Source organism: Equus quagga, chromosome 3 (assembly GCF_021613505.1).
Source record: "Equus quagga isolate Etosha38 chromosome 3, UCLA_HA_Equagga_1.0, whole genome shotgun sequence".
Taxonomy (NCBI): Eukaryota; Metazoa; Chordata; class Mammalia; order Perissodactyla; family Equidae; genus Equus; species Equus quagga.
Window position 1 is genome coordinate 117,055,514 of NC_060269.1, and position 27,491 is coordinate 117,083,004.

The 27,491-nt window shown below is 35.4% G+C and overlaps 1 protein-coding gene across 1 annotated transcript in view; it reads left to right on the plus strand.

Moving 5' to 3' along the window:
- LOC124236624 (NF-X1-type zinc finger protein NFXL1) overlaps window positions 1-27,491 on the plus strand; it is a 55,896-nt gene that overhangs the window by 26,095 nt on the left and 2,310 nt on the right. The window contains exons 13-22 of the mRNA XM_046655542.1: window positions 2,950-3,070; window positions 3,300-3,459; window positions 4,200-4,291; window positions 7,115-7,136; window positions 7,548-7,688; window positions 13,300-13,466; window positions 16,623-16,692; window positions 22,766-22,870; window positions 25,880-25,966; window positions 26,790-26,843. Of these exons, the coding sequence (XP_046511498.1) occupies window positions 2,950-3,070; window positions 3,300-3,459; window positions 4,200-4,291; window positions 7,115-7,136; window positions 7,548-7,688; window positions 13,300-13,466; window positions 16,623-16,692; window positions 22,766-22,870; window positions 25,880-25,966; window positions 26,790-26,843 (1,019 nt within the window). The remainder of the gene's footprint in view (window positions 1-2,949; window positions 3,071-3,299; window positions 3,460-4,199; window positions 4,292-7,114; window positions 7,137-7,547; window positions 7,689-13,299; window positions 13,467-16,622; window positions 16,693-22,765; window positions 22,871-25,879; window positions 25,967-26,789; window positions 26,844-27,491) is intronic.

Consider the following 27,491-nt stretch of genomic DNA (forward strand, 5'->3'; position numbering starts at 1 on the left):
ATTGTTAAAACACTGGCCTTCGAGTAGAAAACCTGGCTGGTTGTATGACCATTAAAAAAATTCAATAGTTTAGAATTTTCTCACCAAGAAAACACCAGGCCTAGTTGATTTTTACACATAACTTGTAACAAATAAGCAGTTCAGGTATATATAAGTTCAGTCTCTTCGTAAACTATTTGAGAGTATATGTAAAAAAGGAATGTGCCCCAACTTATATCATCTGACAAGGAAAGTAAGAGAAAATTACAAGCCAACCTGACTCATGAATATATTTTAGAAATATTAAAGTTTTAGCTGCTCACATGCAGCTATCCAATACTACAGTATTAGTTATCCAAAGCCATAATCTATCATAACCAAGTTGGATTTATTCCAATAATGTATGGTTGGTTTAATATTAGTAAGTCTGGTAATGTGATTCACCACATTAACAGATTAAAGGAGAAATGAGATCATCTTAGTAAATGTCTAAAAATAGTTGATAAAATTCAACATCTGTATATGATAAAAACTTAATGAGAAATAGGAGGGAGCATCCTTAACTTGATATAGAGTTACGTGTCAAAAGGTAAGAGCAAGCATCATACTTAGTGGAGAAGTGTTGAAAGTGTATCCCTCTCTGGGATTATTTTGGAGAAAATCCCATAAATACTTCAGTATTCATCTCTGAAAGATGGATTCTTAACCTAAAAGAAGTTAATATGTTTCTTAGTGTCAGCAAATATCTGGTGTTCAAATTTCTGTCTGTCTCATAAAGATCTTATTTTTTTATTTCAGTTTGTATGACTCAAAAACCTAATAAGATTGACGTTGTAATTGGTTGATGTCTCTAAAGTCTGTTAATCTATAATTTTCCTCCTCCATCTCCTTTTTTTTTTCCTTGTCACTTACTTGTTTAAGAAACTAGGATCCTCTATTTAGTTTTACAGAGTCTGGATTTTGCAGATTGCATCTCTCTGGTATTATTTGAAATTTTCCTCTATATTTCCTGTAAATTGTTAGTGGGATTTAGAGGTTTGATCAGACCCAGGTTAAATTTTTTTTTGGCAGTGTTTATTTTTTTTAAAGCTTATTAGCCCCTAACAAAATTTATCTTAATGGAAAGTGTGTGCAAGATGCTGTTGTGCAACTGTCACCATTTGTTTAATCCTCAGTTATGTAAGAGATATATAATTGTTATTTCATACCATTTTCCATCATTCTAGACACCTTCATAATCAAAGACAGCATCATCACTCATAGGGAGAGGGCGCTAACTGCATGTTTGTACTGTGAATATATGAAAGGTTGAGTTACAATTCTTTTAAGTTCTAGGTCATCTGTGTTTATGGTTCTGAAATTACTGGACTGATACCCCTTTTGGCTATTGACCAACTGGTCGCTATAGTTATATTCTCTATGCTGCTTTTTCACTTTAAAAATATTGTCACTGAAGCTATTTTAGTTTATCTGTCATGCTGTACAGGTATGTGTAACAAATTTTGTTAATCAACAGGAAGACTATTCAGAGAAATTATCCCTTATTCTTAAGGTTTAATTTTTTAAAAAGGGAAAAGTGGTGCTATACTTTAGAGTGGCATAAAGGTCCTGTTTGATAAGTTCCTCTTTGAATTGCTAAAGATGAATGAAAATTATCATTGTTGAAAGATCAAAACAAAATTTGATCATGTGGGTCAGGATCGCTTGACTTATGCTACCATCAAGATAATACTTCATTTGATTATACTTTACTTATCAAAACACCGAAGTATAAATTTGGTAATTTGTACAATACAGGTATGTTTTTTCCCTGTGGTGCTTTTTACTGTTGTTTTCTTTTTCCGTGTTCAGTATTTGAATCAAAATTCTAGCTCCTGTTTGTTTTAGGGAACTATTTTGATCTTTTAAAGGCTTTAACCAGCCTATTTTTCATCATTAATCTGTTTCTTATTAGGTTAACTGCTATTCATTATATTGCTTGGTCCTGACACTAGGCAGCAGTCTCTTAAAATATTCATTCCTTAGCTGAAGCCTCTTATTCCCTTCTTACTATTTCATTTCTAGTGGGGTACCTTACTGGGAAAACTATAGTTGGAAGAAAGCCCTTAAGATCACGTCAGAGCCTCAAGGAGAACTTTATAGCTGTTTAAAAAGGTTTCTTTCATTTTTTGTGTGTGAATTTCTACCAACTTACCATAACGAAAGAAGATAAAAGCTGAAACCCAAATAACTTTTCCTTTTGGAATGTTTAGGAGTATTTGGAAATATAGGCTAAAATCAGGGTTTACAATTTAGTCTTTTTACAAAGCATGAGTAGTAGAAAATTGACTGTACGTGTTGATAACCTCATGAGAGAAGTTACTCTTATTGAAAATTTATCTAAAAATAATGTACTTGAATAGAAGTATGTATGAAAATAAGCCAAAAAGATTATTGTTAACATTAGGTTTTCCAAAGACTTAGATCCATTTTGCTTGTGTAGTTTTGAATGAGTAATGTGGTAAATTTGTTATTTAGAACAAAACTTTGGGCAAATTTTAAGTCAAATTCTAAAACTTTTCGTTGAAGTACCAGTGTAGATATAGAAAAGTATACAAATCGTAAGTGTACAGCTCGAATTTTTACACACTGAATATAACCATGTAACCAGAATTCAGATCATTAAACAGAATTTACCAGCATTTCCAAAACCCTCCTTATATTCTTTGTAACCATCATTCTGATTTTGAGCATTGTAGGTTAGTTTTTGCTGCTTACTTTATGTAAATGGAATCGTGTACTACATGTTCTTTGTATCTGGCTTCTTTTGCTCAGTGTTAGGTGTGTGAAGTTCATTCATATCTTGTAGTTTCTTCATTCTCCTTGTACAGTATCCCATTGTGCAAACAGACGAAACTTACTGATTCTACTCTTGATGGACATTTGGGTAGTTAAGAACATTTCTTTTTAAGTTTCAGACTTTGTTTTCAGGTAGTTGCTATCCCTGCCCAGAAACTGTAGATGTGAAGTGCAGCTGTGGCAATACAAAGGTGACAGTGCCCTGTGGCCGAGAGCGCACCACGAGACCGCCCAAATGCAAAGAGCAATGCAGGTTGGTACGAAGCTCTACACAAACGTACATCTGGCGTCTTACAAATTTAAGTTTGTATGACTTTTTATATTGTTAGTATTTTCAATTTTGTTTTAATGTGTTAAAATATTAATATTCACAGTATGCTCATTCTGTATGGAATCAGAAGATATGTAAATACATAACTGCACTTTAGATATAATTGTTCAGTGATCAAAAGTAATTTAAAAAATTGTACTTTATGATTTAGTCGACCACCAACTTGCCATCATACAAGTCAAGAAAAACATCGCTGTCACTTTGGCTCTTGTCCTCCATGTCATCAACCTTGCCAAAAAGTTTTGGAGAAATGTGGTCACTTGTGTCCTGCTCCATGTCATGATCAAGCATTAATAAAGCAAACTGGCAGGGTAAGGGAACAATATTATTAAGAGATAGTGCATTGCTGTGGGTCATATTTTCTTAATTTTACTTAGTCATTCAACAAACAGTGATTAAGTACTTATTGGGTATTAAGGACTGAGATAGGAGCTGGGGTACAAGGTAAATAAGACTTGGTCTTTTATCTTAAGAAGCTCACAATATAGAAAAGGAGAGAAATCAATAAACTAATGTGTGCTGCAAATACTGTGTGATAGGCATGTTATAATGATGATACAGATGAATTTGTCAGTCTTCCTTCATATATTGTGGTTTAGGGTTATAGATATCTCCTGGTTCCCTCAAAGATTTATTCATGTGTTCAGTGAATATTTATTGAGCCCTTACTGTGTATTAAGCATTCTTCTAGGTGCTGGGGATACAACAGTGAACAAAATAATGGAGATTATGTTCTACTGGTGGAAGCTGGAATTTACATATCTGTTTCTCATTCTCCTTTTGGCTTATGAGAAGTGAAAGAGGCTACTCTGCCTTTGTTCTGAAATTTAAAAACTGGAGTCTGTCTCAATTTTTAATATCAGATGTGTGTGGAGAGGAAAATGTGATAGAATACAGATGAAATAAAATATTTCAGTGAGCACAATTCGTTGATTATTTGAAAAAATTTCAACCTGCTTGAGTGGAAGATACATGGACATATTTTCTTAGGTTCTTGTAATTGCCATATGATTTAATCTCTCTGACTTAAAATTATATATTTTACTTGTAGCACCAGCCTACAGGCCCTTGGGAACAGCCTTCTGAGCCAGCATTTATTCAGACTGCATTACCTTGTCCTCCATGCCAAGTTCCTATTCCTATGTAAGTATTAGAATTTTAGCTTTTTTAAAAAAATCTTTTGACATAGTTCAGAGCGTGTCTTAAGTCACCTTCTTCCTTTTCTCTTTGTTCAGTTTATCATTATTTCAGGCCTAGCCTGTGCACTAGCTTCTCTGTCTTCAGCCTCATTCATTTTCTGATGTATTTTACATAGTGTTGATCTGCAGATTCAATGCCATCCCTGTCAAAAGCACAGCTGGCTTTTTTTACAGAAATTGAAAAGTTGACCCTAAAATTCATATGGAAATATGAGTGATCTGGAATAACTAAAATGGCCTTAAAAGTAAAGGACAACATTAGAGGGCTCACGTTTCCTGATTTTAAAATTTAGTACAAAACTACAGTAATCAAGAATGTGTGGTATTGGCATAAGGATAGACATACTGATCAATGAAATAAAATTGAGAGTCTAGAAAGAAACCCATATATTTACAGTCAATTGATTTTTTACAAGAGTGGCAAGACAATTCAATGGAGGAAAGAATGTTTTTTTTTTTCCAGTAAATGGTGCTGGGACACTGGATATTCACATGGAAAAAAATGAATTTGGATCCCTACCTCATAATATATATCAATATTAACTCAAAATGGTTCAAAGACCTACAAATAAGAGCTGAAACTGTTAAACTCTTAGAAGAAAATGTAGATGTAAATCTTTGTGCCCTAGGCAGTGGTTTGTTAGAGATGACACCTAACGAAAATTGAACTTTATAAAAATTAAGTCAAATCAGAGGACGCTATCAAGAAATTGTACTTCAAGAACACTGTCAAAAAATTGAAAAGACAACCCACAGAATGGGAGAAAATGTTTGTAAGTCATGTGTCTTGTAAAAGTGTGTTATCCAGAATATATATATAATTCTTAAACTCAGAAACAAAAAGACAAATAATCCAAGTGGAAAATGGGCAAAGCCTTTGAATAGACATTTCTTCAAAGAAGATCTACAAATGGCCAGTAAATACGTGTGAAAGGATGCTCATTATCATTAGTTATAAGGGAAATGCAAACCAAAACCACAATGAGATACCATTTTATTCCATTTAGGAAATTAAAAAGACATATAATAAGTGTTGGTGAAGATATGGAGAAGTTGGAACCATCATACAATGCTGTTGGCAACATAAAATGTCGTAGCTACTTTGGAAAACAGTTTGGCAGTTCCTCAGGAAACTAAACAAAGAGTTACCTTATGACCCAGCAGTTTTACTCGTAGGTATATACCCAAGAGAATTAAAAATATGTGTTCACAAAAAACTTGAACGTTCATAGTAGCACTATTAATAGCCAAAAAGTGGAAACAACCCAGATGTTCCTCAACTAAGGTATACATTTAAAAAAAATAGTATGTTCATACAATGGAATATTAATTGACAGTAAAATTGAATGAAGTACTGATATACGCTATAACATGAATGAACCTTGAAAATATGCTAAATGGAAGAAGTCACAAAAGGTCCCATATTATATGATTCCATTTATACAAAATTTCCCAAATAGACAAATCTATAGAAACAGAAGGCAGATTAGTGTTTGCCAGGGTCTGAGGGAGGAAGAAATGGCAAGTTACTGCTATCTGTCAACTGGTGAATGGATAAACAAAATGTGGATTAGTTATACAGTGGAATATTATTCAGCCATAAAAATGCGTGACTTACTGATACATGCTGTAACATGGATGAACTTCGAAAACAGTATGCTAAGTGAAAGAAGCCAAACACAAAAAACCACGTAATGTTTGATTCCATTTATGTGCAATGTTCAAAATTGACAAATCCATAGAGACAGAAAGTAGATAAGTGGTTGTCCCAGCAGCTAGGGGTCGAGGACCATGTGGGAGTGACTTCTAATAGTTATAGGGTTCTCTTTGGGATTATGAAAATATTCTAGAATTAGATGGTGGTGATGGTTGTATGACTTTGTGAATATATTCAAAGCCACTGAATTGTACTCTTTACAAGTATACATTTTATGGTGTACGACCCGTTCAAGTTAACTCTCATGAAAGGTGTAAGGTCTCTCTGGATTTTTTTTTTTCTGTGCAGATGTCCCTGTGTTCCAGCACCAACTACTTTTTAGAAAAGATTATTCTTTCCCCGTTCAGTTGCCTTTCTCCTTTGTCAGAGATCCACTGACTATAATTGTGTGGGTCCATTTCTGGGGACTTTATTTCTGTTCCATTGACCTGTTTTCACCAACCTGTTTTCATCACTGTCTTGATCTCTGTAGCTTTATAGCCAGTCTTGAAGTTGGGTAGTCTCATTCCTCTGACTTCATTCTGCTTCACTACTGGATTGGGGTTTTTTGTCTCTCCGTATAGGCCTTAGAATCAGTTTATTAATATCCACAAAATAACTTGCTGGGATTTTGATTGGAATTGTATAGAATCTAGATCAAGTTGGGAAGAAGTGATATCTTAACAATATTGCACTTTCCTATTGGCAAACACGGAATATCTCCATTTATTTAGACCTTCTTTAATTTCTTTTATCAGTGTTTTGTAGTTTTCCTCATATAGATCTGTATATATTTTGTTAGCCGTATACCTAAGTATCTCATTTTTTTGTGCTAGTATAAATGGTGGTATGCTTTTAATTTCAAATTCCAGCTCGTTGCTGGTATATGGGAAAGCTCTTGCCTTTTATATATTAACTTTGTATCCTGCAACCTTTCTATAATCACTTATTTCCATATGTGTTTATTTTTTATTCTAAATAAAACAAACTAGTGGAGTTAGCCTCTTTGGTTTAGGTATTATCTTTGAAGAATTTATAATATTTTCATTTCATTTTATTTTTCTCTTGCAGGGAATGCCTTGGGAAGCATGAGGTGAGTTATAGGCACAAGTTTTAAGTAAAGCTTGTAATCTCTACCTCTTCTCTACTAGGATTGTTAGAAATAACAAAGTTGAAGTATTAGTTTAGTGCTACAAAGGCAAGAGTTTGCTAATTTTAAAAATATACAGTGCTTTTATTTGAGACTTAGTCGATGTATATGGATTCACTACAGAATCATTACATTGAATCTCCCTTTTAGGAATAGAATGTTTTGCTTGTTGGCATTCATTCTTTGGGTTTTTTTTGATAGGTTACTTTGGTTTTGATAATAACTGTTATAGTGAAAATGAATTAGACCTTTGTGAAACTTGTTCTCACATGATAACAGAGTCATTTTGGAAACATGGGTCCAGAAGGTTTTGTGTGTGTGTTGTGCTGATTTTCCTTTTTTTTTTTTTTAAAGGTGAGTCCACTACCATGCCATGCTGTAGGACCCTACTCTTGCAAGAGAGTTTGTGGCCGAACCTTAGGTTGTCAGAATCATACGTGTATGAAGGAATGCCACAAAGTAACTGAAGTTGATGCCAGCACTGGCAAAAACAAGGTAATGTCTTTAGGTCGAATGTATATATGCTTATAGTATGCTTGAAACATTTTGTTCAATAATTATGCCTTAAATATTTTTCCATTTTGATATTAACTTCTTTCCTCTTTCTTGCCTCATCCCTTCTTCCTTTGCTTTCCTAGGAGAATTAACGCTAACAGCTTACTGTATGTGGCTCTATATCTTTGTGCTGGCTCATAACAGTATGCCTTTTAATGTGGTATTCGTTACATATTGTACCTGTGTTGTTACTGAACCAAAAGTGGGTTCGCCTCTTGGCAGAGTTAAAATCAGACTCTTGACCAGAAGTAGTTGTCACACAAAGTAGAACTTATTTGCAGCAAGTAGGAGGCCACGTGGAATCATTTCCGAAGTTGTGGCTGTCCCTGAACAAAGGAAAGCAGAGGCCTTTTATTTCCATTGGGGGATGAGTATTCAAAAGGGAGAGGTGGGTATTTGCATGCACAGGCTCAGTTGGAAAACATGCTTCCCACATACACTGCAGGTGACGGTAATAAGGCCTAAGATCGTCCTGGAGAGATCTTAGCATTGAAAATGAGGCAGAGGTCATAGGCGTAGCTCTTCTGGTGAGGCTTGGTCTGGTTTAGGGTGGTTGGTAATTGCATCTCTTAAACAGTTAAATGCTTCCAACCCACCCTTGAGTTCCTTGGGGCAATTAGTCAGTGATGGTGCTACTACATAGGATTTGATTTTATGATAAAAGTACGGAAATTATGTATCTTGATAGTAGGTGGCAATATCACCTCTAGTTCTGTCCATTCATATTTCTGAACTTAGTCTGGAGCATTTGCTCCCAGCTATTTTTCAAACCTGACATGTATGATAGATGATGTTCACAATTTTAATAAATTCCTAATCTTTCATTGAAAGTAAGGTAAATAGCATCACAGATGTGGGGTGTGTGTATGGGTGTGTCAAATTCTGTAAAAGCATTTTATAAGCATATGAGAAATTAGCCATTCAAAGATCTCTAAAATTGCCATTTTACAAGGAAAAACAAATGCAGCGAATCAAATTTTAAATAATATTACATTCTATTTTTAAAATAATTGTTTTTCCTAAACTTCCATTCTATAGGCAATTATGATAATATTAGCAAGTGTGCATAATGAAGAATAAGTCATAAATTTTAAGCTTCATTTTTATTAAGTAAGATTAAATTTATGAATGTTTAAATTATTAGTATGAATTGTGTTACTGAAATTTTCACTTGCATTGTTAGGTTTTTTGTCTTTGATTTAGTAATTGTAATATATGACAACCTAAATGTCAGCAATATTCTTCCTCATGTGCAGACATACATGTAAATATTTTATAATTTCTTCATTGATCTGTGCCTTGATCCTCAATAAAAAGGTACTCATGATAAAATGAAAAACATATTGGAATTGTAAAATGAAACTAACAAATAATTAGAATGATTCAAAACCACTTTAACTAGTTAGGGTATAGCTGCTGTACAGCTTTCCTCTAGATTTTCAGAACATCAGATGAGTAAGAAAACCTCATTTTAAGAGCTGATATCACAATGATGGAATTCTCTTGGATTATCCCACCATTGCTTCCTGGGCAGGCCATGTGGCAAGATATGGATTATAAGTATGTGCAGTTCTTCTCAGTTGAGCTACAAGTGCATTCCTGTCTCCCACTCAAGGAAGGCTACTGCAGTGCAAATGAGTGAAAATTATGTTATTTGGGGGATAACTTTGCAATCACTCTAATTTATATATTAAAAGCTAAATAATTCAGAAACTTTTAAAAATTAATTCCTTACGATAACACCTCATTTGAGACCCACTGGAGAAAGGCTTCTAGTATGTATCTCTTGATCCACATGCTTCTGGAATTTGTAATACGGTTTTTAAACTTGAGTTGTAGCACAGAGCCTACAACATGGCAGGTGTTCAATAAGCATTTATTGAATTCACTGGAATCAAAGCTCTATTGCTTTTAACTCTACTCTGGTCTCCTTTCCTGGCCTTACCCTCAGATGTCGGTCCAATCAAGGCTATTGTTATGTGTGATGGCTTTGATTGCTACCATGAGCAACAGATAGCCCTATTGTCTAATTCATTGGCTGTAGTGAGTGGAACTGTGATTGATGGGTGAGGTTCAGGTGAGACTAATGGCAATTGAAATGGTGTGTGTTTCCCAGGCAAACATGGTCTCAATTTTTTTTTTTTTTGGTGAGGAAGAGTGGCCCTGAGCTAACATCTGTTGCCACTCTTCCTCTTTTTGCTTGAGGAAGATTGTCACTGAGCTAACATCTGTATCAGTATTCCTCTATTTTATGTGGGATGCTTCCACAGCATGGCTTGATGAATGGTGCTAGGTCTGTGCCCAGGATGAGAATCTGGGAACCCCAGGCCGCCGAAGCGGAGTGTGTGAACTTAACCACTACACCACTGGACCAGCCCCTCAAATATTTTTTGAGTCACTGAAAGAAGAAATACAGTAATGAGGATGGTCTTTTCTCTTTGGGGGAAATCTGTCACCAAAAATAAGTAAAAGGGAGAAAAAAATATATGTACATAATTACACGTACATTTACTACATAATTATGTTATAGACCCTTGCCACTCAGAATGTTGTCTGCAGACCCTCAGCATTGGCATCACCTGGAATCTTGTTAGACCTGCAAAATCTCAGGCCCCACCTAGCATTTTAACAAGATTCCCAAGTGATTAATCATGTTCAAGAATGTTTGAGAATCACTGCTAAAGGCAGTGCATGTGATGTGTCACGTTTCACTGATTTTTTAAAAAAAGAATTTCATTATTATCATCAAACTTGCTAATTATTTCAACCATTAAAAAGAAAGGATAATTCTGTAATATGATAGAGGTGCTAATTATCGCTACAATTACAATCATATTACAGTACATAAATGTATCAAATGTGTTGAGCACCTTAAATTTACACAATGTCTAATATATTTCACTAAAATGGGAAAAAAGAATTTCACTTATTAAGATTAGTTTTCCAATTTGTGATAATAACCCAAATGTTTATTCTGCTTTCCTTTCACCATCCCCTGACTCACTAGGATCTCTCTCCTCCCTGGATTTCCAGAAAGTTGAATGAATCAGAAAAAACTCATTTCAAAAACTGGTGTGACTGATTGGGGAATTATTGTGGATTATCCCAGTATTGCTCCCTGGATTGAAACTTCTGTGTTTTTTTTCAATGGAAGTAATGGTTCCTTTTTTTTTTGGTGATGAAGATTGTCCCTGAGCTAAAATCTGTTGCCAATCTTCCTTTTCTTTTTTTCCTCCCTGAAGCCCCAATATATAGTTGTACATGCTAGTTGTATGTCCTCCTAGTTCTTCTGTGTGGGATGCCTCATCAGCATGGCTTGATGAGCGGTGTGTAGGTCTGCATCCAGGATTCAAACTGGCAAATCCAGGGCTGACAAAGTGGAGCATGAGAATGTAACCACTATGCCACTGGGCCAGCCCGTGTTTTTTTTTTTTTTATGAGAACTGCATAAGATACTTGACAGCCAGACTTACTGTATTTCCTAGTTAAGATAGTCTCTCCTAGAGGATAGAAGTTGATATTGGAAGTTATCCAGGAAGATAGTTTAGCAAGTACAGATTCAGTGATTTTTTTTTAATAGCTGGAAGAAGTTTCATATCATTAGTATAAATCTTGTTTTGCTGATAGGGAAACTGAACCTTGTCTAGTAATGTGTCCATGATTACACAACAAGAGAGTAGCAATTCGGAGATTAGTATTGCTGATGTCCTAACTCCCAGCCCAGTAAGCTCTTCTACTCATGTTATTTAAATGGAGGTTATTGCAGATGTACCACATAGCCAGGAAGAAACAAATGGAATAGACTGTGTTATCTTTGGTTACGTTTGTGTATTTTGTAACTCATTGCCTATCCTTCCAGTCTTTCTCGTTTCAGAAGGTTGTATCACCATTTTTACCCAGTTGTGCGGATTAAAGACATAGGAACATTGCTTGATTTCTTTGTCTTCATTGTCCTTGTCCCACACAAATCTTGTTAGGTTTATCTTCAAAATAGGTCCCGAATCTCACCATTTCTTATAACTTCTGTTGCTAACATCTTCATCTAAGCCACCATCACCTCTTGCCTAGATTTCTCCAATATTTTCCCAGCCAACCATTCTACTCCCTCTTTTGTCTTATCACATCAGGCAGATTCATCTTTTAAGAATGTGAGCCAGTGTCGTCTCCCCGCTCAAAACCCTTCAGTAGCTTTCAGTCACTCTGAGAATAGAATCCAAGGGCCTTACGATGGCCTCTAAGGCTTTATAATGACCCTGCTCCAGACTACCTTCCCCACCTCTTCACTCATCACTCCCTTGCTTGCTGACTTCTACTTCTGTTCTTGCTATTTTTTGAGCATCCCAAGTTTATTCTTACCTCACAGCCTTTGCACTTACTTATTCCTTTTCTCTGAAGCTCCATATTCTTATGGCTCTCTCCCTTACTTAACTCAATTTCTGTTCAACTGTGCCCTTTATCAGACAGGCTTCCTTCTTGTTGCTACTATCACTCTCTCTTATCCTGTTTTGTCTTTTTTCAGAGTATTTATGAAGACAATTCTATTATGTTCTTTACCTTCCCCACTTAAATGAAATTCCTTCCTTAGGTCAGGGATCTCTCCCATCTTGCATATTCCCAGTGTGTGCAACAGTGCCTGGCACATAAATGCTGAATAAGGATTTGTGGAATGAATGAATATACTTTTTAAAATTAAAAAAATAAAAATTACTCATAGAAGAATGTTTTCATAATTTTAAACACTTTTTTTAATCCCATGTGTCAAAAATAGCTAAAATTTTATTGATTTAATAATTCTTTTGTACTCATGGCTGTACTTAGGAATAATAAAAGATGTTTAACCTTTAAGATCTAAGCGTCCATGTCTGTAGCTCTCTTATTTTACCTCATGTATGACGTGAAAATAAACAATATCCTGCAATAAAAATTTAACCTTCTTTACTAGATAGATACTTAAATTATTAAATTACTAAAGCAGCGAGGTGCCTTATTAATTACACACTTTGAGCTTCCTTTATTTGTAAATGTAATTTAATTTTGGTTCATTGAAGTGCATAAAAAATGAATTAAACTGCTGGTCATTGTCCTTTTTGCCCTCTATATGTGTTTCTCTTTGGGAGGATGAGATTAATATCTTCAGAACATTGAGTACTTTGGGAATCTTTATTGATCCCTTAACTGTGTTGATTTCTTTAGTTTGGTGATGATCATTCTTATCAGGTGGAAGTGAATTGGTAACTTTTTACTGTTTTTTTCCTGCCACTGACTATTCTTTAGGAAGTAATTTACATTTTTAGTAGGAATACTTCATATAATCAAGTTCATTTTAAAGGTGACACAGTTTGATTTAATGAGTTTTGTGGACAAAAATCTTTGTGAATAAGGGTCATATTGGTTTTCTTGCTGTTCTTCATTTTGAATATTTTTAAAATGAGTGAAAGCATGTACCATTTTGTTAACTGTGTTTCTAATATATATATAAATTTTAGAACAGTAACATATAAAAATGTTAGACTTCTGTACTTAGGTGCTCTATTTTCTTGCTGTTTTTCAGGCTGGCCCAGAATGCCTGCAGTGTGAAGAAGGGTGCTCTAAGTCACGGCCGCCAGGCTGTCCTCACCCGTGTGTTTTGCCATGTCACCCTGGAGAATGTCCTCCTTGTGTTCAGAGGCTTAGAATAAAATGTCACTGCAAGATCACAAGCCTATATGTGGAATGTAGGTAAGTGGACTGAGGAAATATTCTTGTTTTACTACAGTTAGTTTAATTGGTGTGCTTTTATAATTCAGGACCCACTACTGTATACTTTAAGGAATAGTTGTCAGTATACTTCTTAGACTCAGGAGGACCACATTTTCCCATAGAGACCTGGAAGGAAGACATATAGAAAACTTCACCTTCTAGGTACTTCACCCGAATTTCAACGAGGGCAATTCTGCTTTCTTCCATTTGGGGATTTTGTATAAGATTTTGTTAGGAAAAAAGTCATATCACTGCTTTTAAAAAAAAATAGGAGAGGGCCAGTGCTGGTGGCCTAGTGGTTAAGTTTAGCATGCTCCACTTCAGTGGCCCAGGCCCCGCTCTTGGGCATGGACCTACACTCCTCTGTCAATGGCCATGCTGTGTTGGCAGCCCATATACTGAAAAATAGAGGAAGATTGGCATGTGTGTTAGGTCAGAGCAAATCTTCCTCTGAGAAAAAAAGAAAGAAAAAGAAAAAAAATAGGAGAAACACTCCTGTAACAGATCATTCAAATAACAGTGTCAAACTAGAATTTTCTTGGATCGAAAATTGACTTGCACATAGTTACTTAGACATAGTTTTTAAATTATAGATTTAAAAGATAGGGTTTTGCTTATTAAAAATGTTGCTGTTATAGCATTTATCATATGAGGGTATGACCTCTATATTTTCCTTACTTAAAAAAATGCAAATTTTTGCTTGTGGATTATGTGGAGGGAAAAAAATTCACATTTTTTTTCTATTTAATCATGGTCTAACACAATTTACCTAACTTGTTCAGCTCCATTTCATGCAAGTCTATAAAGTGGGCTTTTTGTAAGTATATTTTACTCAAGTTAAATTTGGGAATATGACTTCATTTCTGACTTTTTGAGCATAAGTACTTCTGGAAAAATGTCTGTTAATATTATCTTAAATTTGTGTTTGCCACTTAACACTGTAGACTTATGCTTTGTTCGCTTGTAAAAGTCAAATTTTATTCTTTTTAAATATTAAAATTATTTCATTGAAGGTTTAAAAATAAAATGTTAAAACTAAACTAGCTTTAGGGGGCTGGCCCCGTGACCAAGTGGTTAAGTTCACCCACTCCACTTCGGTGGCCTGGGGCTTTGCAGATTTGGATCCTGGACGCGGACATGCCACTGCTCATCAGGCCATGCTGAGGCAGCGTCTCACATAGCACAACCGGCGGGACCTCCAACTAGAGTATGCAACTATGTGCTGGGGGGCTTTGGGGAGAAGAAGACGGGGAAAAGAAGATTGGCAACCTATGTTAGCTCAGGTGCCAATCTTTAAAAATAAAAATAGCTTTAGAAGGTTTTTAGGGAGAGTTAAGAGGGCAGTTTTGCTATATTAATGGGGGATACTGACAAAAAGAGGTGGTTTTGTTTGGTCTTGCAGAGTCCTAAATTTCCCCCTCTCGCTTCTTTTTCTCTTTATCCTGTACTCTCCAAAGGCCGTCTTTCCCTTTTTACCTTCTTCCCGGAGTGCTGCCTTTCCAAGATTGGTTCCTTAATTCTTGTGCACTTTTAATAGTCTCTGCCCTTTAGCTAGTGCTCTGATCAGCTGAAACTTTTCGGTATTTTCACACTTAGGGTGGGCTTTCTTTTTCTGGTGTGATTTTAGCTCTGCCCCTCTTCTTTTTTCTGCTTAGCTTTTCCAGAACTTCACTAGCTCTCTCATAGCACTTACTATGGGAGCTTGAGAAATAGCTCTGCTAGGAATGGATATTTATTTTTCTACTTAAAGGTAATTTGAAGTTTGTGGAAATTTTGATCTTCTAATTATGCCGAGGTCTTGGGATTTGAGTGATTTTATTTGTTATTGATCAGCTGAATGGTTTTTGCGGGTTGTGTGGATACATTTGGATTGAGCTGGCTTCCGTTACTGCAGCTGTCCAGAGTTCCTTTTTCCTTTTCTTGAATACATATTTAATGTGCATGTTTTCATGCAGAATTCTTCAGTCTCAGTATTTGTTCTGATAATTTCATTTGCTTTAATTCAGTGAGTTATTTCATAAGTCATCTTGTCCTTTTAGTCCTTTTCTGCTGCATGTAACTATGTTTTATAGAAATTAGGTATAAAAGATATAGGCCTTGAAAAGTAATTAATTTATTCCTAATTACAGAGTAACAGGAACAAAATGATATTAACGCAAGTTCAGCAGTGAGTGCCATACTTGTAAGAATGAAAATATACAACTTTTATTACAGCCAGCATAAAAAAGTCTGTGATATTGTTAAGTGAAATTTTGCCAAGAAAATTGCAGGTTATCTTAGAGTACATTTACAACGAATTTGTTACAAATACTTAAGATAATTTTGAGGTTAATGAGGCTAAACTTATGGTATGTTTTGGCAGTTGTGTCTGGAAGGGAAATAGAAGCAGGAAAAGAAAGTATCAAGGAAAGAGAAGGAAGGTAATGGGGAAGAGGAAAAGGAGGTCCATGTGATAGGGGTTTTTAGATTGTCACTAGCTGCTGACTCATGCGGTGTCTGGTGGTTCTGTTCAACTACCTATTGGAAAGTAGTTTTATTCCTTGGTGTTTGTGACTTTTTCTGAATTACCTACCTACTGGGTCAGAGAGAAAAGCACAGAGTGATCTAAAATGATCTAATCTAAAATGAATGAACTTCCAACATTAATAGATGGCTTATCCAAAAATGACTGAAAAAAAGCTTTTCTAATAAGCTTACTTCATTTCCCACTGGCTACCTTCAATTTGAAGAAACATATTAAACCACTAGTTTTTAATCTTTTATGAAGAGCCTCTAAGAAGAACTGTAATTGTGAATAATGATTGATCTATAGGGAAAGATAGTACAGCAACTATTAAAGAGAGGCCAGGCACAGGTGCTATTTCATGTGTGTTTTGTACTTCTTGCAGTCTTGCCCTTTTGGCATTTAATTTGTTGATAGTTGATAAAGGGCTGGATGGCTTGATTTATCAGAATGGTTAAGTAATTTGAAGGTAATTGTCATGGAGACACACTTAAAAATATTTTTCAGGAGAAAATGAAATGAGTAAGATAATTTTATGGATATGCTTGAGATTGTGAAATATTTTTTGGAAACTTATGCTTTAAAATGGACTTTGGTTTAAATGTTATCAAAACTTCCTCTCCTGTTTTTAGAAAAATAACCACAGCTGATGTAAATGAAAAGAACCTTCTCAGTTGTTGCAAAAATCAGTGTCCTAAAGAGGTAAGTTTTAATAGATCCTTTTAAGTTGTATTTCTTGGGCATTGCTTCTCTTGGGTTTTCTATTTTCTTGTTTGGTCATCCTGTTTCAGGTCTTTCACTGGAAATGTGGGTCCAGAAAGAAAAATGTGATTGCTCTCTGTAAAAGTGTAATACATATAGTTAGGGTAGATGCACATCTCTTTATGAAATTTGGGGATATTAAGGATAGGAATGACCCTTAGAAGATTTTTTTTTTAAGCATTTTAAAGGTACCTTGTATACTTTATACACTAAAATTTTGACCTAATGCTTACCCCTCCCCAGAATGTGATTCAGACTTAAAGTATAGACAGATGAAGAACTGTGTGGTCCTAAGGGTTAGACAGTAAGTCCATAGTAGGTTTTTAAAAAGCAAATACGTCTCTATGTGTATGTGTGAACTTGAAAGTTCATTGTTATTTTGAATTAATTAGTATAAAGCATTCATATGGTATAAAGTTTTGTTTTTAAAGATTCTGATGGTTGTATATGCATTGTATTCAAACTAAAATTATCAAAAATGGTTTCAAAAAATTGTTCAGAGTAAAAAGGTAAAAACTCACTAGTGATTTATCATGACAATACTTTGAGAAACCAAAGTTGTGCATCTGTATTTGGCCAATCTAAAAGTAAGGGTGCCCCGTTTTTTTTGGTTGGGGACAGGGCAGTGACAATTATTTGATTTCGGTGGACATTTATAAAGGAATCCTTTTGATTTATAGACTTATTAATAGTACCTCTTTTCTTTTAATTCTTGGTCTTTATACACTTATCTAAGTGTTTCTCATCCTATTTAGAATCAGGAAGAGATGGCAACAGTCTTCAATATAGTAGTCTCTTTAGTTAAATAAAAACAGAAATCAATGCATGATAGGCCTTTTTGTTAACAATGCATATTTCCTTTTAACTAAAACTTTGGGCTTTTTATGATTTCTGTTTAAGAAGTGTTGGAACAAGAACCTGGGAATGTCAAAATTTATGTAAGATTATATAAAGGAGACCATTTCAAGCAATAAATGATTATTTTAATAATCCTGTCTTTGTTAATATAAGTAAAACTAGGGGCATAGAATATTTCAAATTTAATTTTCTGAATTCTTCAAATCTTGAGTTTTCCCTTGTTAAAATAAATTTTCTTCTGTCCGAGTTCGGATCCTAGTAATAGGTCGTTGAGAGTTTTATTTTTAATCTGACACAGTAACTTGGCATGATATTATAGTTAGAAATAAGGTAATTTAATTGTCTTAAGGATAATTTGCAATTCAGCATTGCCTTGGCTGTGATTCACTTGTGATGCTGTTATGACATTTGGTGGGACTAGATGAATGGGCACTGTTTATTTAAAAATTTGTCTATGCTCATGATTTAGGATTCTAGGCCATTCTGGAGCTCCTGGTATTGCTAGAGTCTTCTTGGGCTTTCTTGAAAAATATATCTGTAGGCTGGGAACAATCCAAATGCTTATTATAGTTTGGAGTAACCTAGGAATGGACAGGTGAATTTCATTGTGTCCAGTAGCACTCATCCTAGTTTATGGCCTCTTGATATTGGTAAGGCTACAGCAGTGTTCTCAAACGTCAGTGCACATCAGAGTCACTTCAAGGGCTTGTTAAAACATTGATGAGCCCCACCCAAGAGTTTCTGATTTTGTGGGCCTGGAATGGGGCCCAAGAATTTGCGTTTCTAATAAGCTCTTATGTAACAGTGACACTGTTAGTCTGGGACCACACTTTGAGAACCACTAGGCTGCAGAATCAAGAACTGTGTCAGCCAAGACCTATGTTCCTTTAAGCTGCTGTAGATATCTTGTGCTCAGAATTAAAGTGTGGGATTCTGTTACGTTCTGATGTACTGATAAATTTGTGTTTACTTTCTCCTCCCCTCTCCATGCTGTAGATTTCTTGTGGGCAGGGACTGTGTGGGCAGGTGTCATGTTTATCTTTGTATGCAGTTGCTGGTTCCCTGGTTGTACATATTAGGCAGTGGGTAATGTTTATGGAATGTGAATGAGAGTGAACTGTGGGAATGGCACAGGCACATCCTTCCAGCTTCACTGCTTCTCTAATATACACTCCGTGTGTCTTCTGGGCTGTTTAATTAGGTTTGGAGTTAACTAAAAGAAAATATAAAGATACCATTAAGAACTCCAACTTGAAACTGTTGCCCACATACACATTTCTACTTTTAAATTTTTTTCTGAATTTGGTTTTATCATTCCTATGCAAACTTTTCTACTTTTTACTTGGGCAAATTATTTAACCTCTCTGTAACTCAAATTGTTCATATGTAAAATGGAGGCAATAATAATAGCCAGTTCAGAGTGTTGTCTGAGTCTTAAATGAGTTAGTAAGGTGTAAAGGTCTTAGAATATGGTAAGTGCTATATATGTGTAGCCCTGGTGATGATGGTATGGTTATTTATCCACAAACAGTGTTGTTTTGTAAGCTTTCTTTAATTATTTTTAAAGAGAGCTTTTTTAATCATTGAAATTAAAATGGAGCATTTTGAACTAGACAGTATTGGTTATTGGTAAGCCATTTGATAGGACTTACTGAAGTGCCAGCAGAATGATGTTAGGGGTGAGTAGGGTTCAAGAAAACCATCACACTTTGAGTACAATGGGGAGGGCATCTCATCTTCAAAGTGAGTATCAGGGTCAGACGTTTTAGAAAAACCTCTATTTTTTGCTGTGAAATCTATAATGAAGATTCAGTCACTATATATTAGGCATTCTGATCAGTTTTCTTTGTGACTATTTTTCAGCTTTTAAAGAATATAACCTGGCTTTTGAGATGACACGTACTTGTACATCTAACAGGGAAATTGTCAAATGATTTGATTTTTTAAAACAATGAAATATCACATACTGAAAAGAACGTAACGCATATATGTACAGTTTAACAAGTAGCTAAACAGTGAACACCCTTTAACTCCTCCCAGCTCAAAAAGTACAGCATTATTCCATTTCTCGAGTCTACTAGAGTCCCCGTCTGACTACATTTCCCTCCCTTTATCCTGTATGTTACCACCATCTGCCATTTTTAGTAATTATTTCCTTGATTTTATTCTAGTTTTTACTACCTGTATGTATATCCGGAAACAGTCTTGATGGTTTGCCTCATTTTATATTGAGTTCAAAAGTTTGAACCTCTGTGACTTGCTTAGTTTGCTCTCTATTATGTTTGTCATTTCTATTGCATGTGGCTGTCATTTATTCCATCGTATACTAGTGTTTGTTTATTTTACTGTGGGTAGTAAATTGTTTGTTTCAAGTTGTTTATTTCCAATTTGAGTTGTTATCAAAAATACTGCTATGGACATTCTTATTTGTGCATCCTGGTATGTGGGTACACAGATTTCTCCAGGCATATCGTAGAGCAATTGCTTAGTCATAGGGAATGTATAATTTCAACTTTCATAAATAATGTCATATTGATTTCCAAAATGGTTGTACCAATTTGTAATCAGTAAATTTTCAGTTTACCATCAATATTTTAAAGTTCCTGTTGTTTCACATCCTTGTCAGCACTTGGTATTGTCAAAATTTTTTATTTTTGCCAATCTTATGGCATCTCGTGATTTTTAATTTACGTTTTCCTGATTACTAGTGAGTTTGAATACCTTTTCAGAATTAACAATGTTACTTTTGCTTTGGGGACATCTGTTGCATGCTGCACAGTATACTTCTGGATGAATTTGTTATTCTACTTTCAAGTTACAGAAATCAGTTTTGGCTAATTTATCGCAAAAAAAAGGTATATTTGGAGGATGTCAGGGGACAGTTCACAGAATCTGAAGGAAATGCCGTACAGCCAACCTTTTGGCAGGGCGAGATCTGGGCAGCTCCCAGGGGCTTGGCACCAGGAGCTCACGGGGCTCGGGAGTGAGATGATTTTGTTCAAACCACCACCTGTTTCAAGTTTTCAGATTATCAGGAGAGGAAATCTGATTGGCCTACCTGGGTCCAGGGCCTCCCTTGGCACAGGCAGCAACAGACAGGGCGCTGGAACAGGTAGCATAGCCGTGGCCGTGGCCCCTGAGGGAGTTGTGGTGAGCCAGGCAGCCTTCCCAGTGTATGTCTTCTACAACTTCTGCCAGCACTGTATGTGAAAGGCAAAGAGATTCATGGAATGATAGTTAGATGCGGTGACAGGATCCAATGAAGTCTTTAGAGAAAGGACATACGTGTTGAAGGCAGAAGACCCAGCCAGAGAAAAGAGAGATTTTTAAGCTGTTGGTGAAATTGTGAAGCGTGAGCATGAGGTCTTTTAGGAGGCAGAAAGATAAAACATCTACACTAATGTTTTTTGACTTTTCATCAACTCTCAACACATTGAAGAGAGAGAACACTGATTAGTAAGAAGCCACACTATAACCAGGCTTCTTTGTAATTTCAAAAAGGTCTTCCTTTATTGATTCTGATATGCTTCCCTGTTCACTTTCCCCTTTAGAATCATTGATTTAAAGCTAGAGTAGAGTGGTTAGTTACTTTTAGAGAAATGACTGCTGTCATTGCCTCACAGATTAAGGAAAGAACAAGAGGCAATAGAGACATATTTTGAGGGGAAGAGAAGATGGGTGGTGAGCTAATTCCAAATGCCTGCCTTCTCTATGAAGTCAGGCTAGAGGCACCGGCAGGAATGAAGGTGAGAGTGAAGTTAAGTAATAATAAAGCCTTGAAACAACCACTGTGAGGCAAGTATTTGATAACGAATAAATGTTGAGCTTGTTAAGCAGTGTTCCAGGCCTAGCATTAGCTGTAGGGAAAAACAGAACCGAAATGGTCCAGGAATGCCTAATGTGAAACTCATTCTAGCAGCACTCCGCCCTGTGAGAGCATTAGTGAAAACGCACAGTGGGAGTGATCCAAACTTAGTCTGGCGTGAATGTCTCAGCCAAAAATTAAAGAGCAAGGAACTCAGTTGCACACCAGAGAGAGATTAAAGACAATGGAAAAGGATTCTGAATTTTTTAAATTGAGTGGAGTTAATACTTTGAAGGATCATTCTGGTGAGTCATAAAGATCAGAATTTGGAGAATTCAAATGTTTATTGAGGTGTATACTATTTGTAAGTTATCTTTGTTAGTGATTATGAGAGAGACAAAGAAATATAAGACGTTTGCCCTCAACTAAGTTATAATTACTTTTATTATAATGCCTAACTATACTGAGCACATTTAATCCTCACAAGAGCTTTATAAAGTACTATTACTCTTCCCAGTTCTACATGTGAAGCACAGAAAAGTGAGGTGACTTGCCTAAGGTCCCACAGTTAGTAAACAGGGAATCTGTGATTCAGGCAATCTAACTTTGGAATTTGACCACTAACCAATGGTGTCTTACTTACATTCCGGTTGGAGAGACAGAAATATATGAAGTACCTAAAAAGAATTTTTTGAATTCAAAGCAGTGCAAGCAATGTCACAACAATTTAGAAATAGATTTTTACATAATTATCATTATTTATTCAAATGTAGGCAAACTCATATCATGCTTGTATGGTGATTTAAGCCCTCTCTCAAAGTTTGGATAAGATTTGAATAGAAAGGAGAGAATGTTTCCTCTGAAAGCTTGATAAGAAGATAGTAGATAATTAAAGACAGGGAGCACATACACATCATGGCAATTACTGAGTTGGGTTGGCCAGCTATAGTGGCAAAAATAAATGTTCCCGAGTTTCCGTTATTGCTCTAGATATCATTTCCAGCACATTGAGAAGGGAAGAACATGAGTGTGCCTTCTTGAAATGCTTTCAGGCACAGAGCACTTAAATGCCTCCATTCCATTGGCCAGAACTTCGTCACATGGCTATAATGAGCTATAAGACTGATGTAAGATGTACTCTTGGAGTAGAATCGGAGAGAATATTTAAAATTTCTGTATAATTAAGGTAATTTATATCTAAAAGAAAAAAGTTGAAAAATTAGCCAATTATCCAGTATTGAGTGACCCTATTGTGATGGACTCCTTCTTAACATAGTTGTTGGGGGGAGGGGGAGGTAGAGTATGACTAAAATATAAATATATAATTGCTTTATTCTGGCTTTATTTTAGCTTCCTTGTGGTCACAGATGCAAAGAGATGTGCCATCCTGGTGAATGTCCCTTTAATTGCAACCAGAAGGTAAAGCTTAGATGTCCTTGTAAAAGAATAAAAAAGGTAAATATTTTAAGTTATTAAAAATACTTTTCTATGTAAATTTTTGGTTTTTTTTTGGTGTTTTGGTAGTTCTTTGGCTTTATTTTTTGCCTTTTAATTTTAGGGTCTTATTTCCTAGAATGTTTTTATCCCATCCGAGAATCTTTTTAGCCCATCTATTTCTGTAAATGCTTATTTTAAAAATCAACTTTGGCAGTTTAGTTTTCAGCAATTTGATGGTAAAAGGTTATTTTGTGTTGGAACCAAGTTCAGTGCCCTTTTTTGGGCAGAATCAATTCCCTCTAGATTCTTGCACAAGGAACACAATGTGAGTAATAAAATGAGTTTCATGGTTTAAGAAATAGTCTGGAATTAACCTTTGTTGCTCTCACAAAATTGTGTTTTGCCATCAGTATTATGTTTTGAAAATGTTGCCTTAAAAAAACCTCACATGCACAGCCTTATAAAATTATAAAATAACATTCAAACTTGGAGAGAACTCATTTTAAGATAAGATAGTGGTAATGGAGAAATAAAAGGACAAAAGCTAAAGACTGGAAAGCTCGAGGAAACAAACTACCTCCCATTCAGTAAAACTTAGGGAGGAAGAGTCGCGAGTTCTCAGATGCCCGTGGCTGAGAGGTCTCTTTCCACTCTTCGCCTTGCTCTCCCTGTTGACACTGTTGACTCCTGAAGCTTGCTGCTTTCTTGACCTCTGATTTTCCCTATCTCAGAGTTGTAACTCCTTTTTTCTTCATGTTCTTATGGTTATTTCCTAAAGCTAGTCTCCTTTTCTGCTCTTTAAATTCATTCTTTTCTTTATCCATTCACCAAATAATTTATTGAGAATCTTTTGCTTTTATTGAGGATCTTTGCATTTATTTCACAGCTCCTCCTATTGTTTCCTAGGGCAGATAAGTCCTGAATTTAAATTTCTAGGCTTGACCTCTTCTGGCGTTGAATCCTTAAGTTTTAGATGTTTAAATTGGACCACCTTTACATGAAAATCAATTCTTAGTCAAGCCACTTTCAGTCTGGAATGTCTCAGATTTTCTCTCAAATCTCATGTTATTAGCCAAGCACAATTTATCACTCATTAGAACTTGGCAACAACTCATTCTTGGATTTTGACAACAGCTTTGTAACAGATTTCCTTGCCTCTAATCATAATCTTTCACTGTATCTGAGTCCTTCACTGGTTCTTCATTCATGGGAAAACAGTATGCTTTTTCTAAGAAATAATGTATGTATATGTAGACCCAGTGTACATGCTTGTTCGCTTTCATCCTTTAGCAGTCACCTCTGTGAATCTGTTACTTAAGTGTCCTGCCGTATGTTATACTCCCTTTTAATTTGTGGCAGTATAAACATTCCTTCTTCTGTGCAAAATACAATGTTTTTTTTCCTTTACCACTCTGCTTACTAGACTCCTGGTAATACTCAGTGTAAGCGTTTCCCTGTTTGGGAAGGTCTTCCTTCCCCTGAATCCCTTGGGTAGACTTAGGTACTCCTTCCTCTTGGCTTTCTTTGTCTTAGGCTTATGACTAAGAGCTTTGTGATTCTAGGGACGTCGGTAACCTTGTTTCCTCATCTATGGAATAGAGTTCATACGTAGATTTATTGAAAGGAATAAAAGAGGTAATGCTTCTATAGCATTCAGCACAATGACTGCTATGTTCAATAGTAGCTGCTAACTATTATTATTAGTTTAGCACTTACCATATTATTATACGCTTTTCCTTATTGTGTCCCCTGTTTCTAACACAGTGCTTGGCATGTAATAAGCACTCTATAAGTACCTTTTGAATGAGAAAAGATTCCTTCTTCCAGGCTGATAGACTTAATGTCTACAAACACACAGTATTTATTTTTGTCTCTAATATGTGTTCATGTTATTTTTCCTTTTTCTGGACTATCCTTGGAGGACAAGACTGTATTTATCACCAACCTCAGCCAAAAATGAAGACTAAAGGGGAGGAAAAATCCCTTTAAGTAATAAAATTCCATGCTATAAAGGGCTTTCAGTAAAGTACAGTACATATGCACTTTACTCACAGGATTTGATGATCTCCTTTCTTAACTCTGGTAGATTTGAACTGAAAAACTAGAGTCTGAGAGTGTGGTAAGAAAGGGGAAATTGATAGAAATAGCTACATTTAGAGCAAGAGTGACATCTGTCAGCAAGAAATAGGGAATGAATAAAAGGTTGATCAGAGATCTACAAAAGGAAAGTCTAAGACTGTTTAAAATAAGGACCACTTACTATAGCGTAGTACACAAATTGATCATAATATTGGTGTCACATCGTCAAGAAAAGGGTAGATTGGTTTTTTATTTTATTAGGAGGCAGTGAAATGCAAATATAAACTGTGGAACAATTTTCATGTAAACTTTTTAAAAATTTACTAGTTGAGAGAAAAATTTGTAGCTCTCCAGAAAACTGTCTAGGATTGCACTGTCTAATTTGGTGGCCACTAGCCACATGTAGCTATTTAAGTTTGAATTTTAATAAATCAATATTAAATAATATTGAGCATTCATTTCCTCGATTATCACTAGCCACATTTTTAGGGCTAAGTAGCCACATGTGGTTCGTGCTAATCTATTGGGTAGTGCAGACTGAGAACATTTCCATGATCTCAGAAAGCTGTGTTGGATGTTGCTGCTCTAGACCATTTTATTCCCTGGAAGTTTTAGAAGAATAACAAGAAACAAAAGAAAAGTAAAGAATAAAAATAAGATTGAAGCCAAGTTGATAGTGGTACTTAGTAAATAATTGTTAAATGGATAATTTTAATTTTATGGTATTTGCTTTTTTGCAGTTAGGAGAAAATAAAGTAATAATCACTCTTTGACCCAAGACATTTAATGCTTGTAACCATATCATCATTAAATATTAATGAACATGACTGTTAAATAATGTGCATAACCTAAGCTGTTAGAGAAATTTTGCTTTTTTATGGCATATAGTTAGGACTTTGAGGGAAAAAACTTTTAAAATGTGAAATTTAAAAAAAATTTTATTTGTAGGAATTGCAGTGCAACAAAGTGCGTGAAAATCAGATTTCAATAGAATGTGACACAACATGCAAGGAAATGAAGCGGAAAGCATCTGAGGTAATGTCAGGTTAAATATTTTTAACGTGCTAATGGCCTTTCCCTGTTTATTTTGTGCATTTCTTTATGTGCTTATTACAAACAAATCAAAATCTCATCTTCTTTGCTTTTGAAATAAAAGCCTGGTTTTATAGGCCTGTTTTGAATCCTCAGATGTGCTTTTTATTGTCTAGTGTGTACTAAATTTTTCCGTGTGCTGTACCAGTTAGTTATGTGCTATGGGACATAGTCATTCGTCTTAATGTTAGGGTGAGCCTCCTGAAAATTAGCTTAAAATAATACAAAATAAAGTTTTGGGATTCTTTGCTGTTTGATTTACCTCTGGTGTCACTGTTTCCCACCGTCAACCTAATCAATGAATAAACTCTTGATTTTGTTTGCAACTAAGGATTTCCTTTCAGATAGGGCATTTGAGGCAAATGGTCAATTTCAACCTGTAGACAAAGAGTGGTATTTAACCATTAATTATAAATTCTGAGTATGGCAGCTCAAGAGAAAAAAGTCTAGTTTTAAAAGCATTTCAGTTTACAATGATGTAACTCTTTGAATCGTGACCTAATATGTGTTTTAGTTATGAAGCTGAAATGTTTATGTAAGTATGACTCCACCTCCCCTCAACCCCTAATCTGTTAGTGCCTTGGGAATACTTTTCAGTATAACATTTGCGTTTTTTAAAGTAACTTCCAATATAAAGCCCCCAAAGTTGTTATGGGTTGGTGGAGTCTCAGTGGGAAGAGTTAGTGTAGAGTTATATAGAATGTTAAAATTCTACGTAAGATTTGATGATTACAATGTTAGTTTACTTGCAAATGTCTGCAAACAGATAAAAGAAGCGGAAGCCAAAGCTGCTCTTGAAGAGGAAAAACGAAGACAACAGGTAACTGAACAAAATACCCAGATTTACGTCTCTTGGCATCGCAGTTAGTTTTTATGCAAACACAAGGTATATTCCGAGTACAGACTAGGAGCTAATCATCTCTATTCTGGACAGAAAATAGTTTAGTTCCTACAGAACAAAAACTAGCCATTCGCTTACTTCAATCCAGTTATACTAAACCTCTGAAGAAGCGTGAGACCACATATAGTCCCAGATATCTTGTATATTCCCAATTTACTTCCTTGCCAATTCCATCCGTTCTCCAGCCATGAGAGTTTTCTCTCTTCCTTTGGTTGAGGGGTGAGGGTTGGGATATGCTGGTCTCCATTTTAAGGCATTTCCTGGAGCCCGTGTCTTCACTCATTTAAAGTTATGTGAGTTCTAGTTTACTGAGTTATAGATTATCTGTAAAAAATAAGTGCTGTTTACTAACCAATACATTTGTTTTAGTAATACATTCCCCTATTTCCCTATTAGATTCTTAAATGCAGGATTCTTATCTTGTCTTTGTTGTTACCTAGATAACAAGTACATTCCTGATACTTCTTGTTTGCTCAAATACTGCATTGATCATATACTCCAAAGAGTGGCTTAACTTTCTGACAAGGACATGTAATTATTTGTCAGTTTGCATTTTGAGATGCTTTA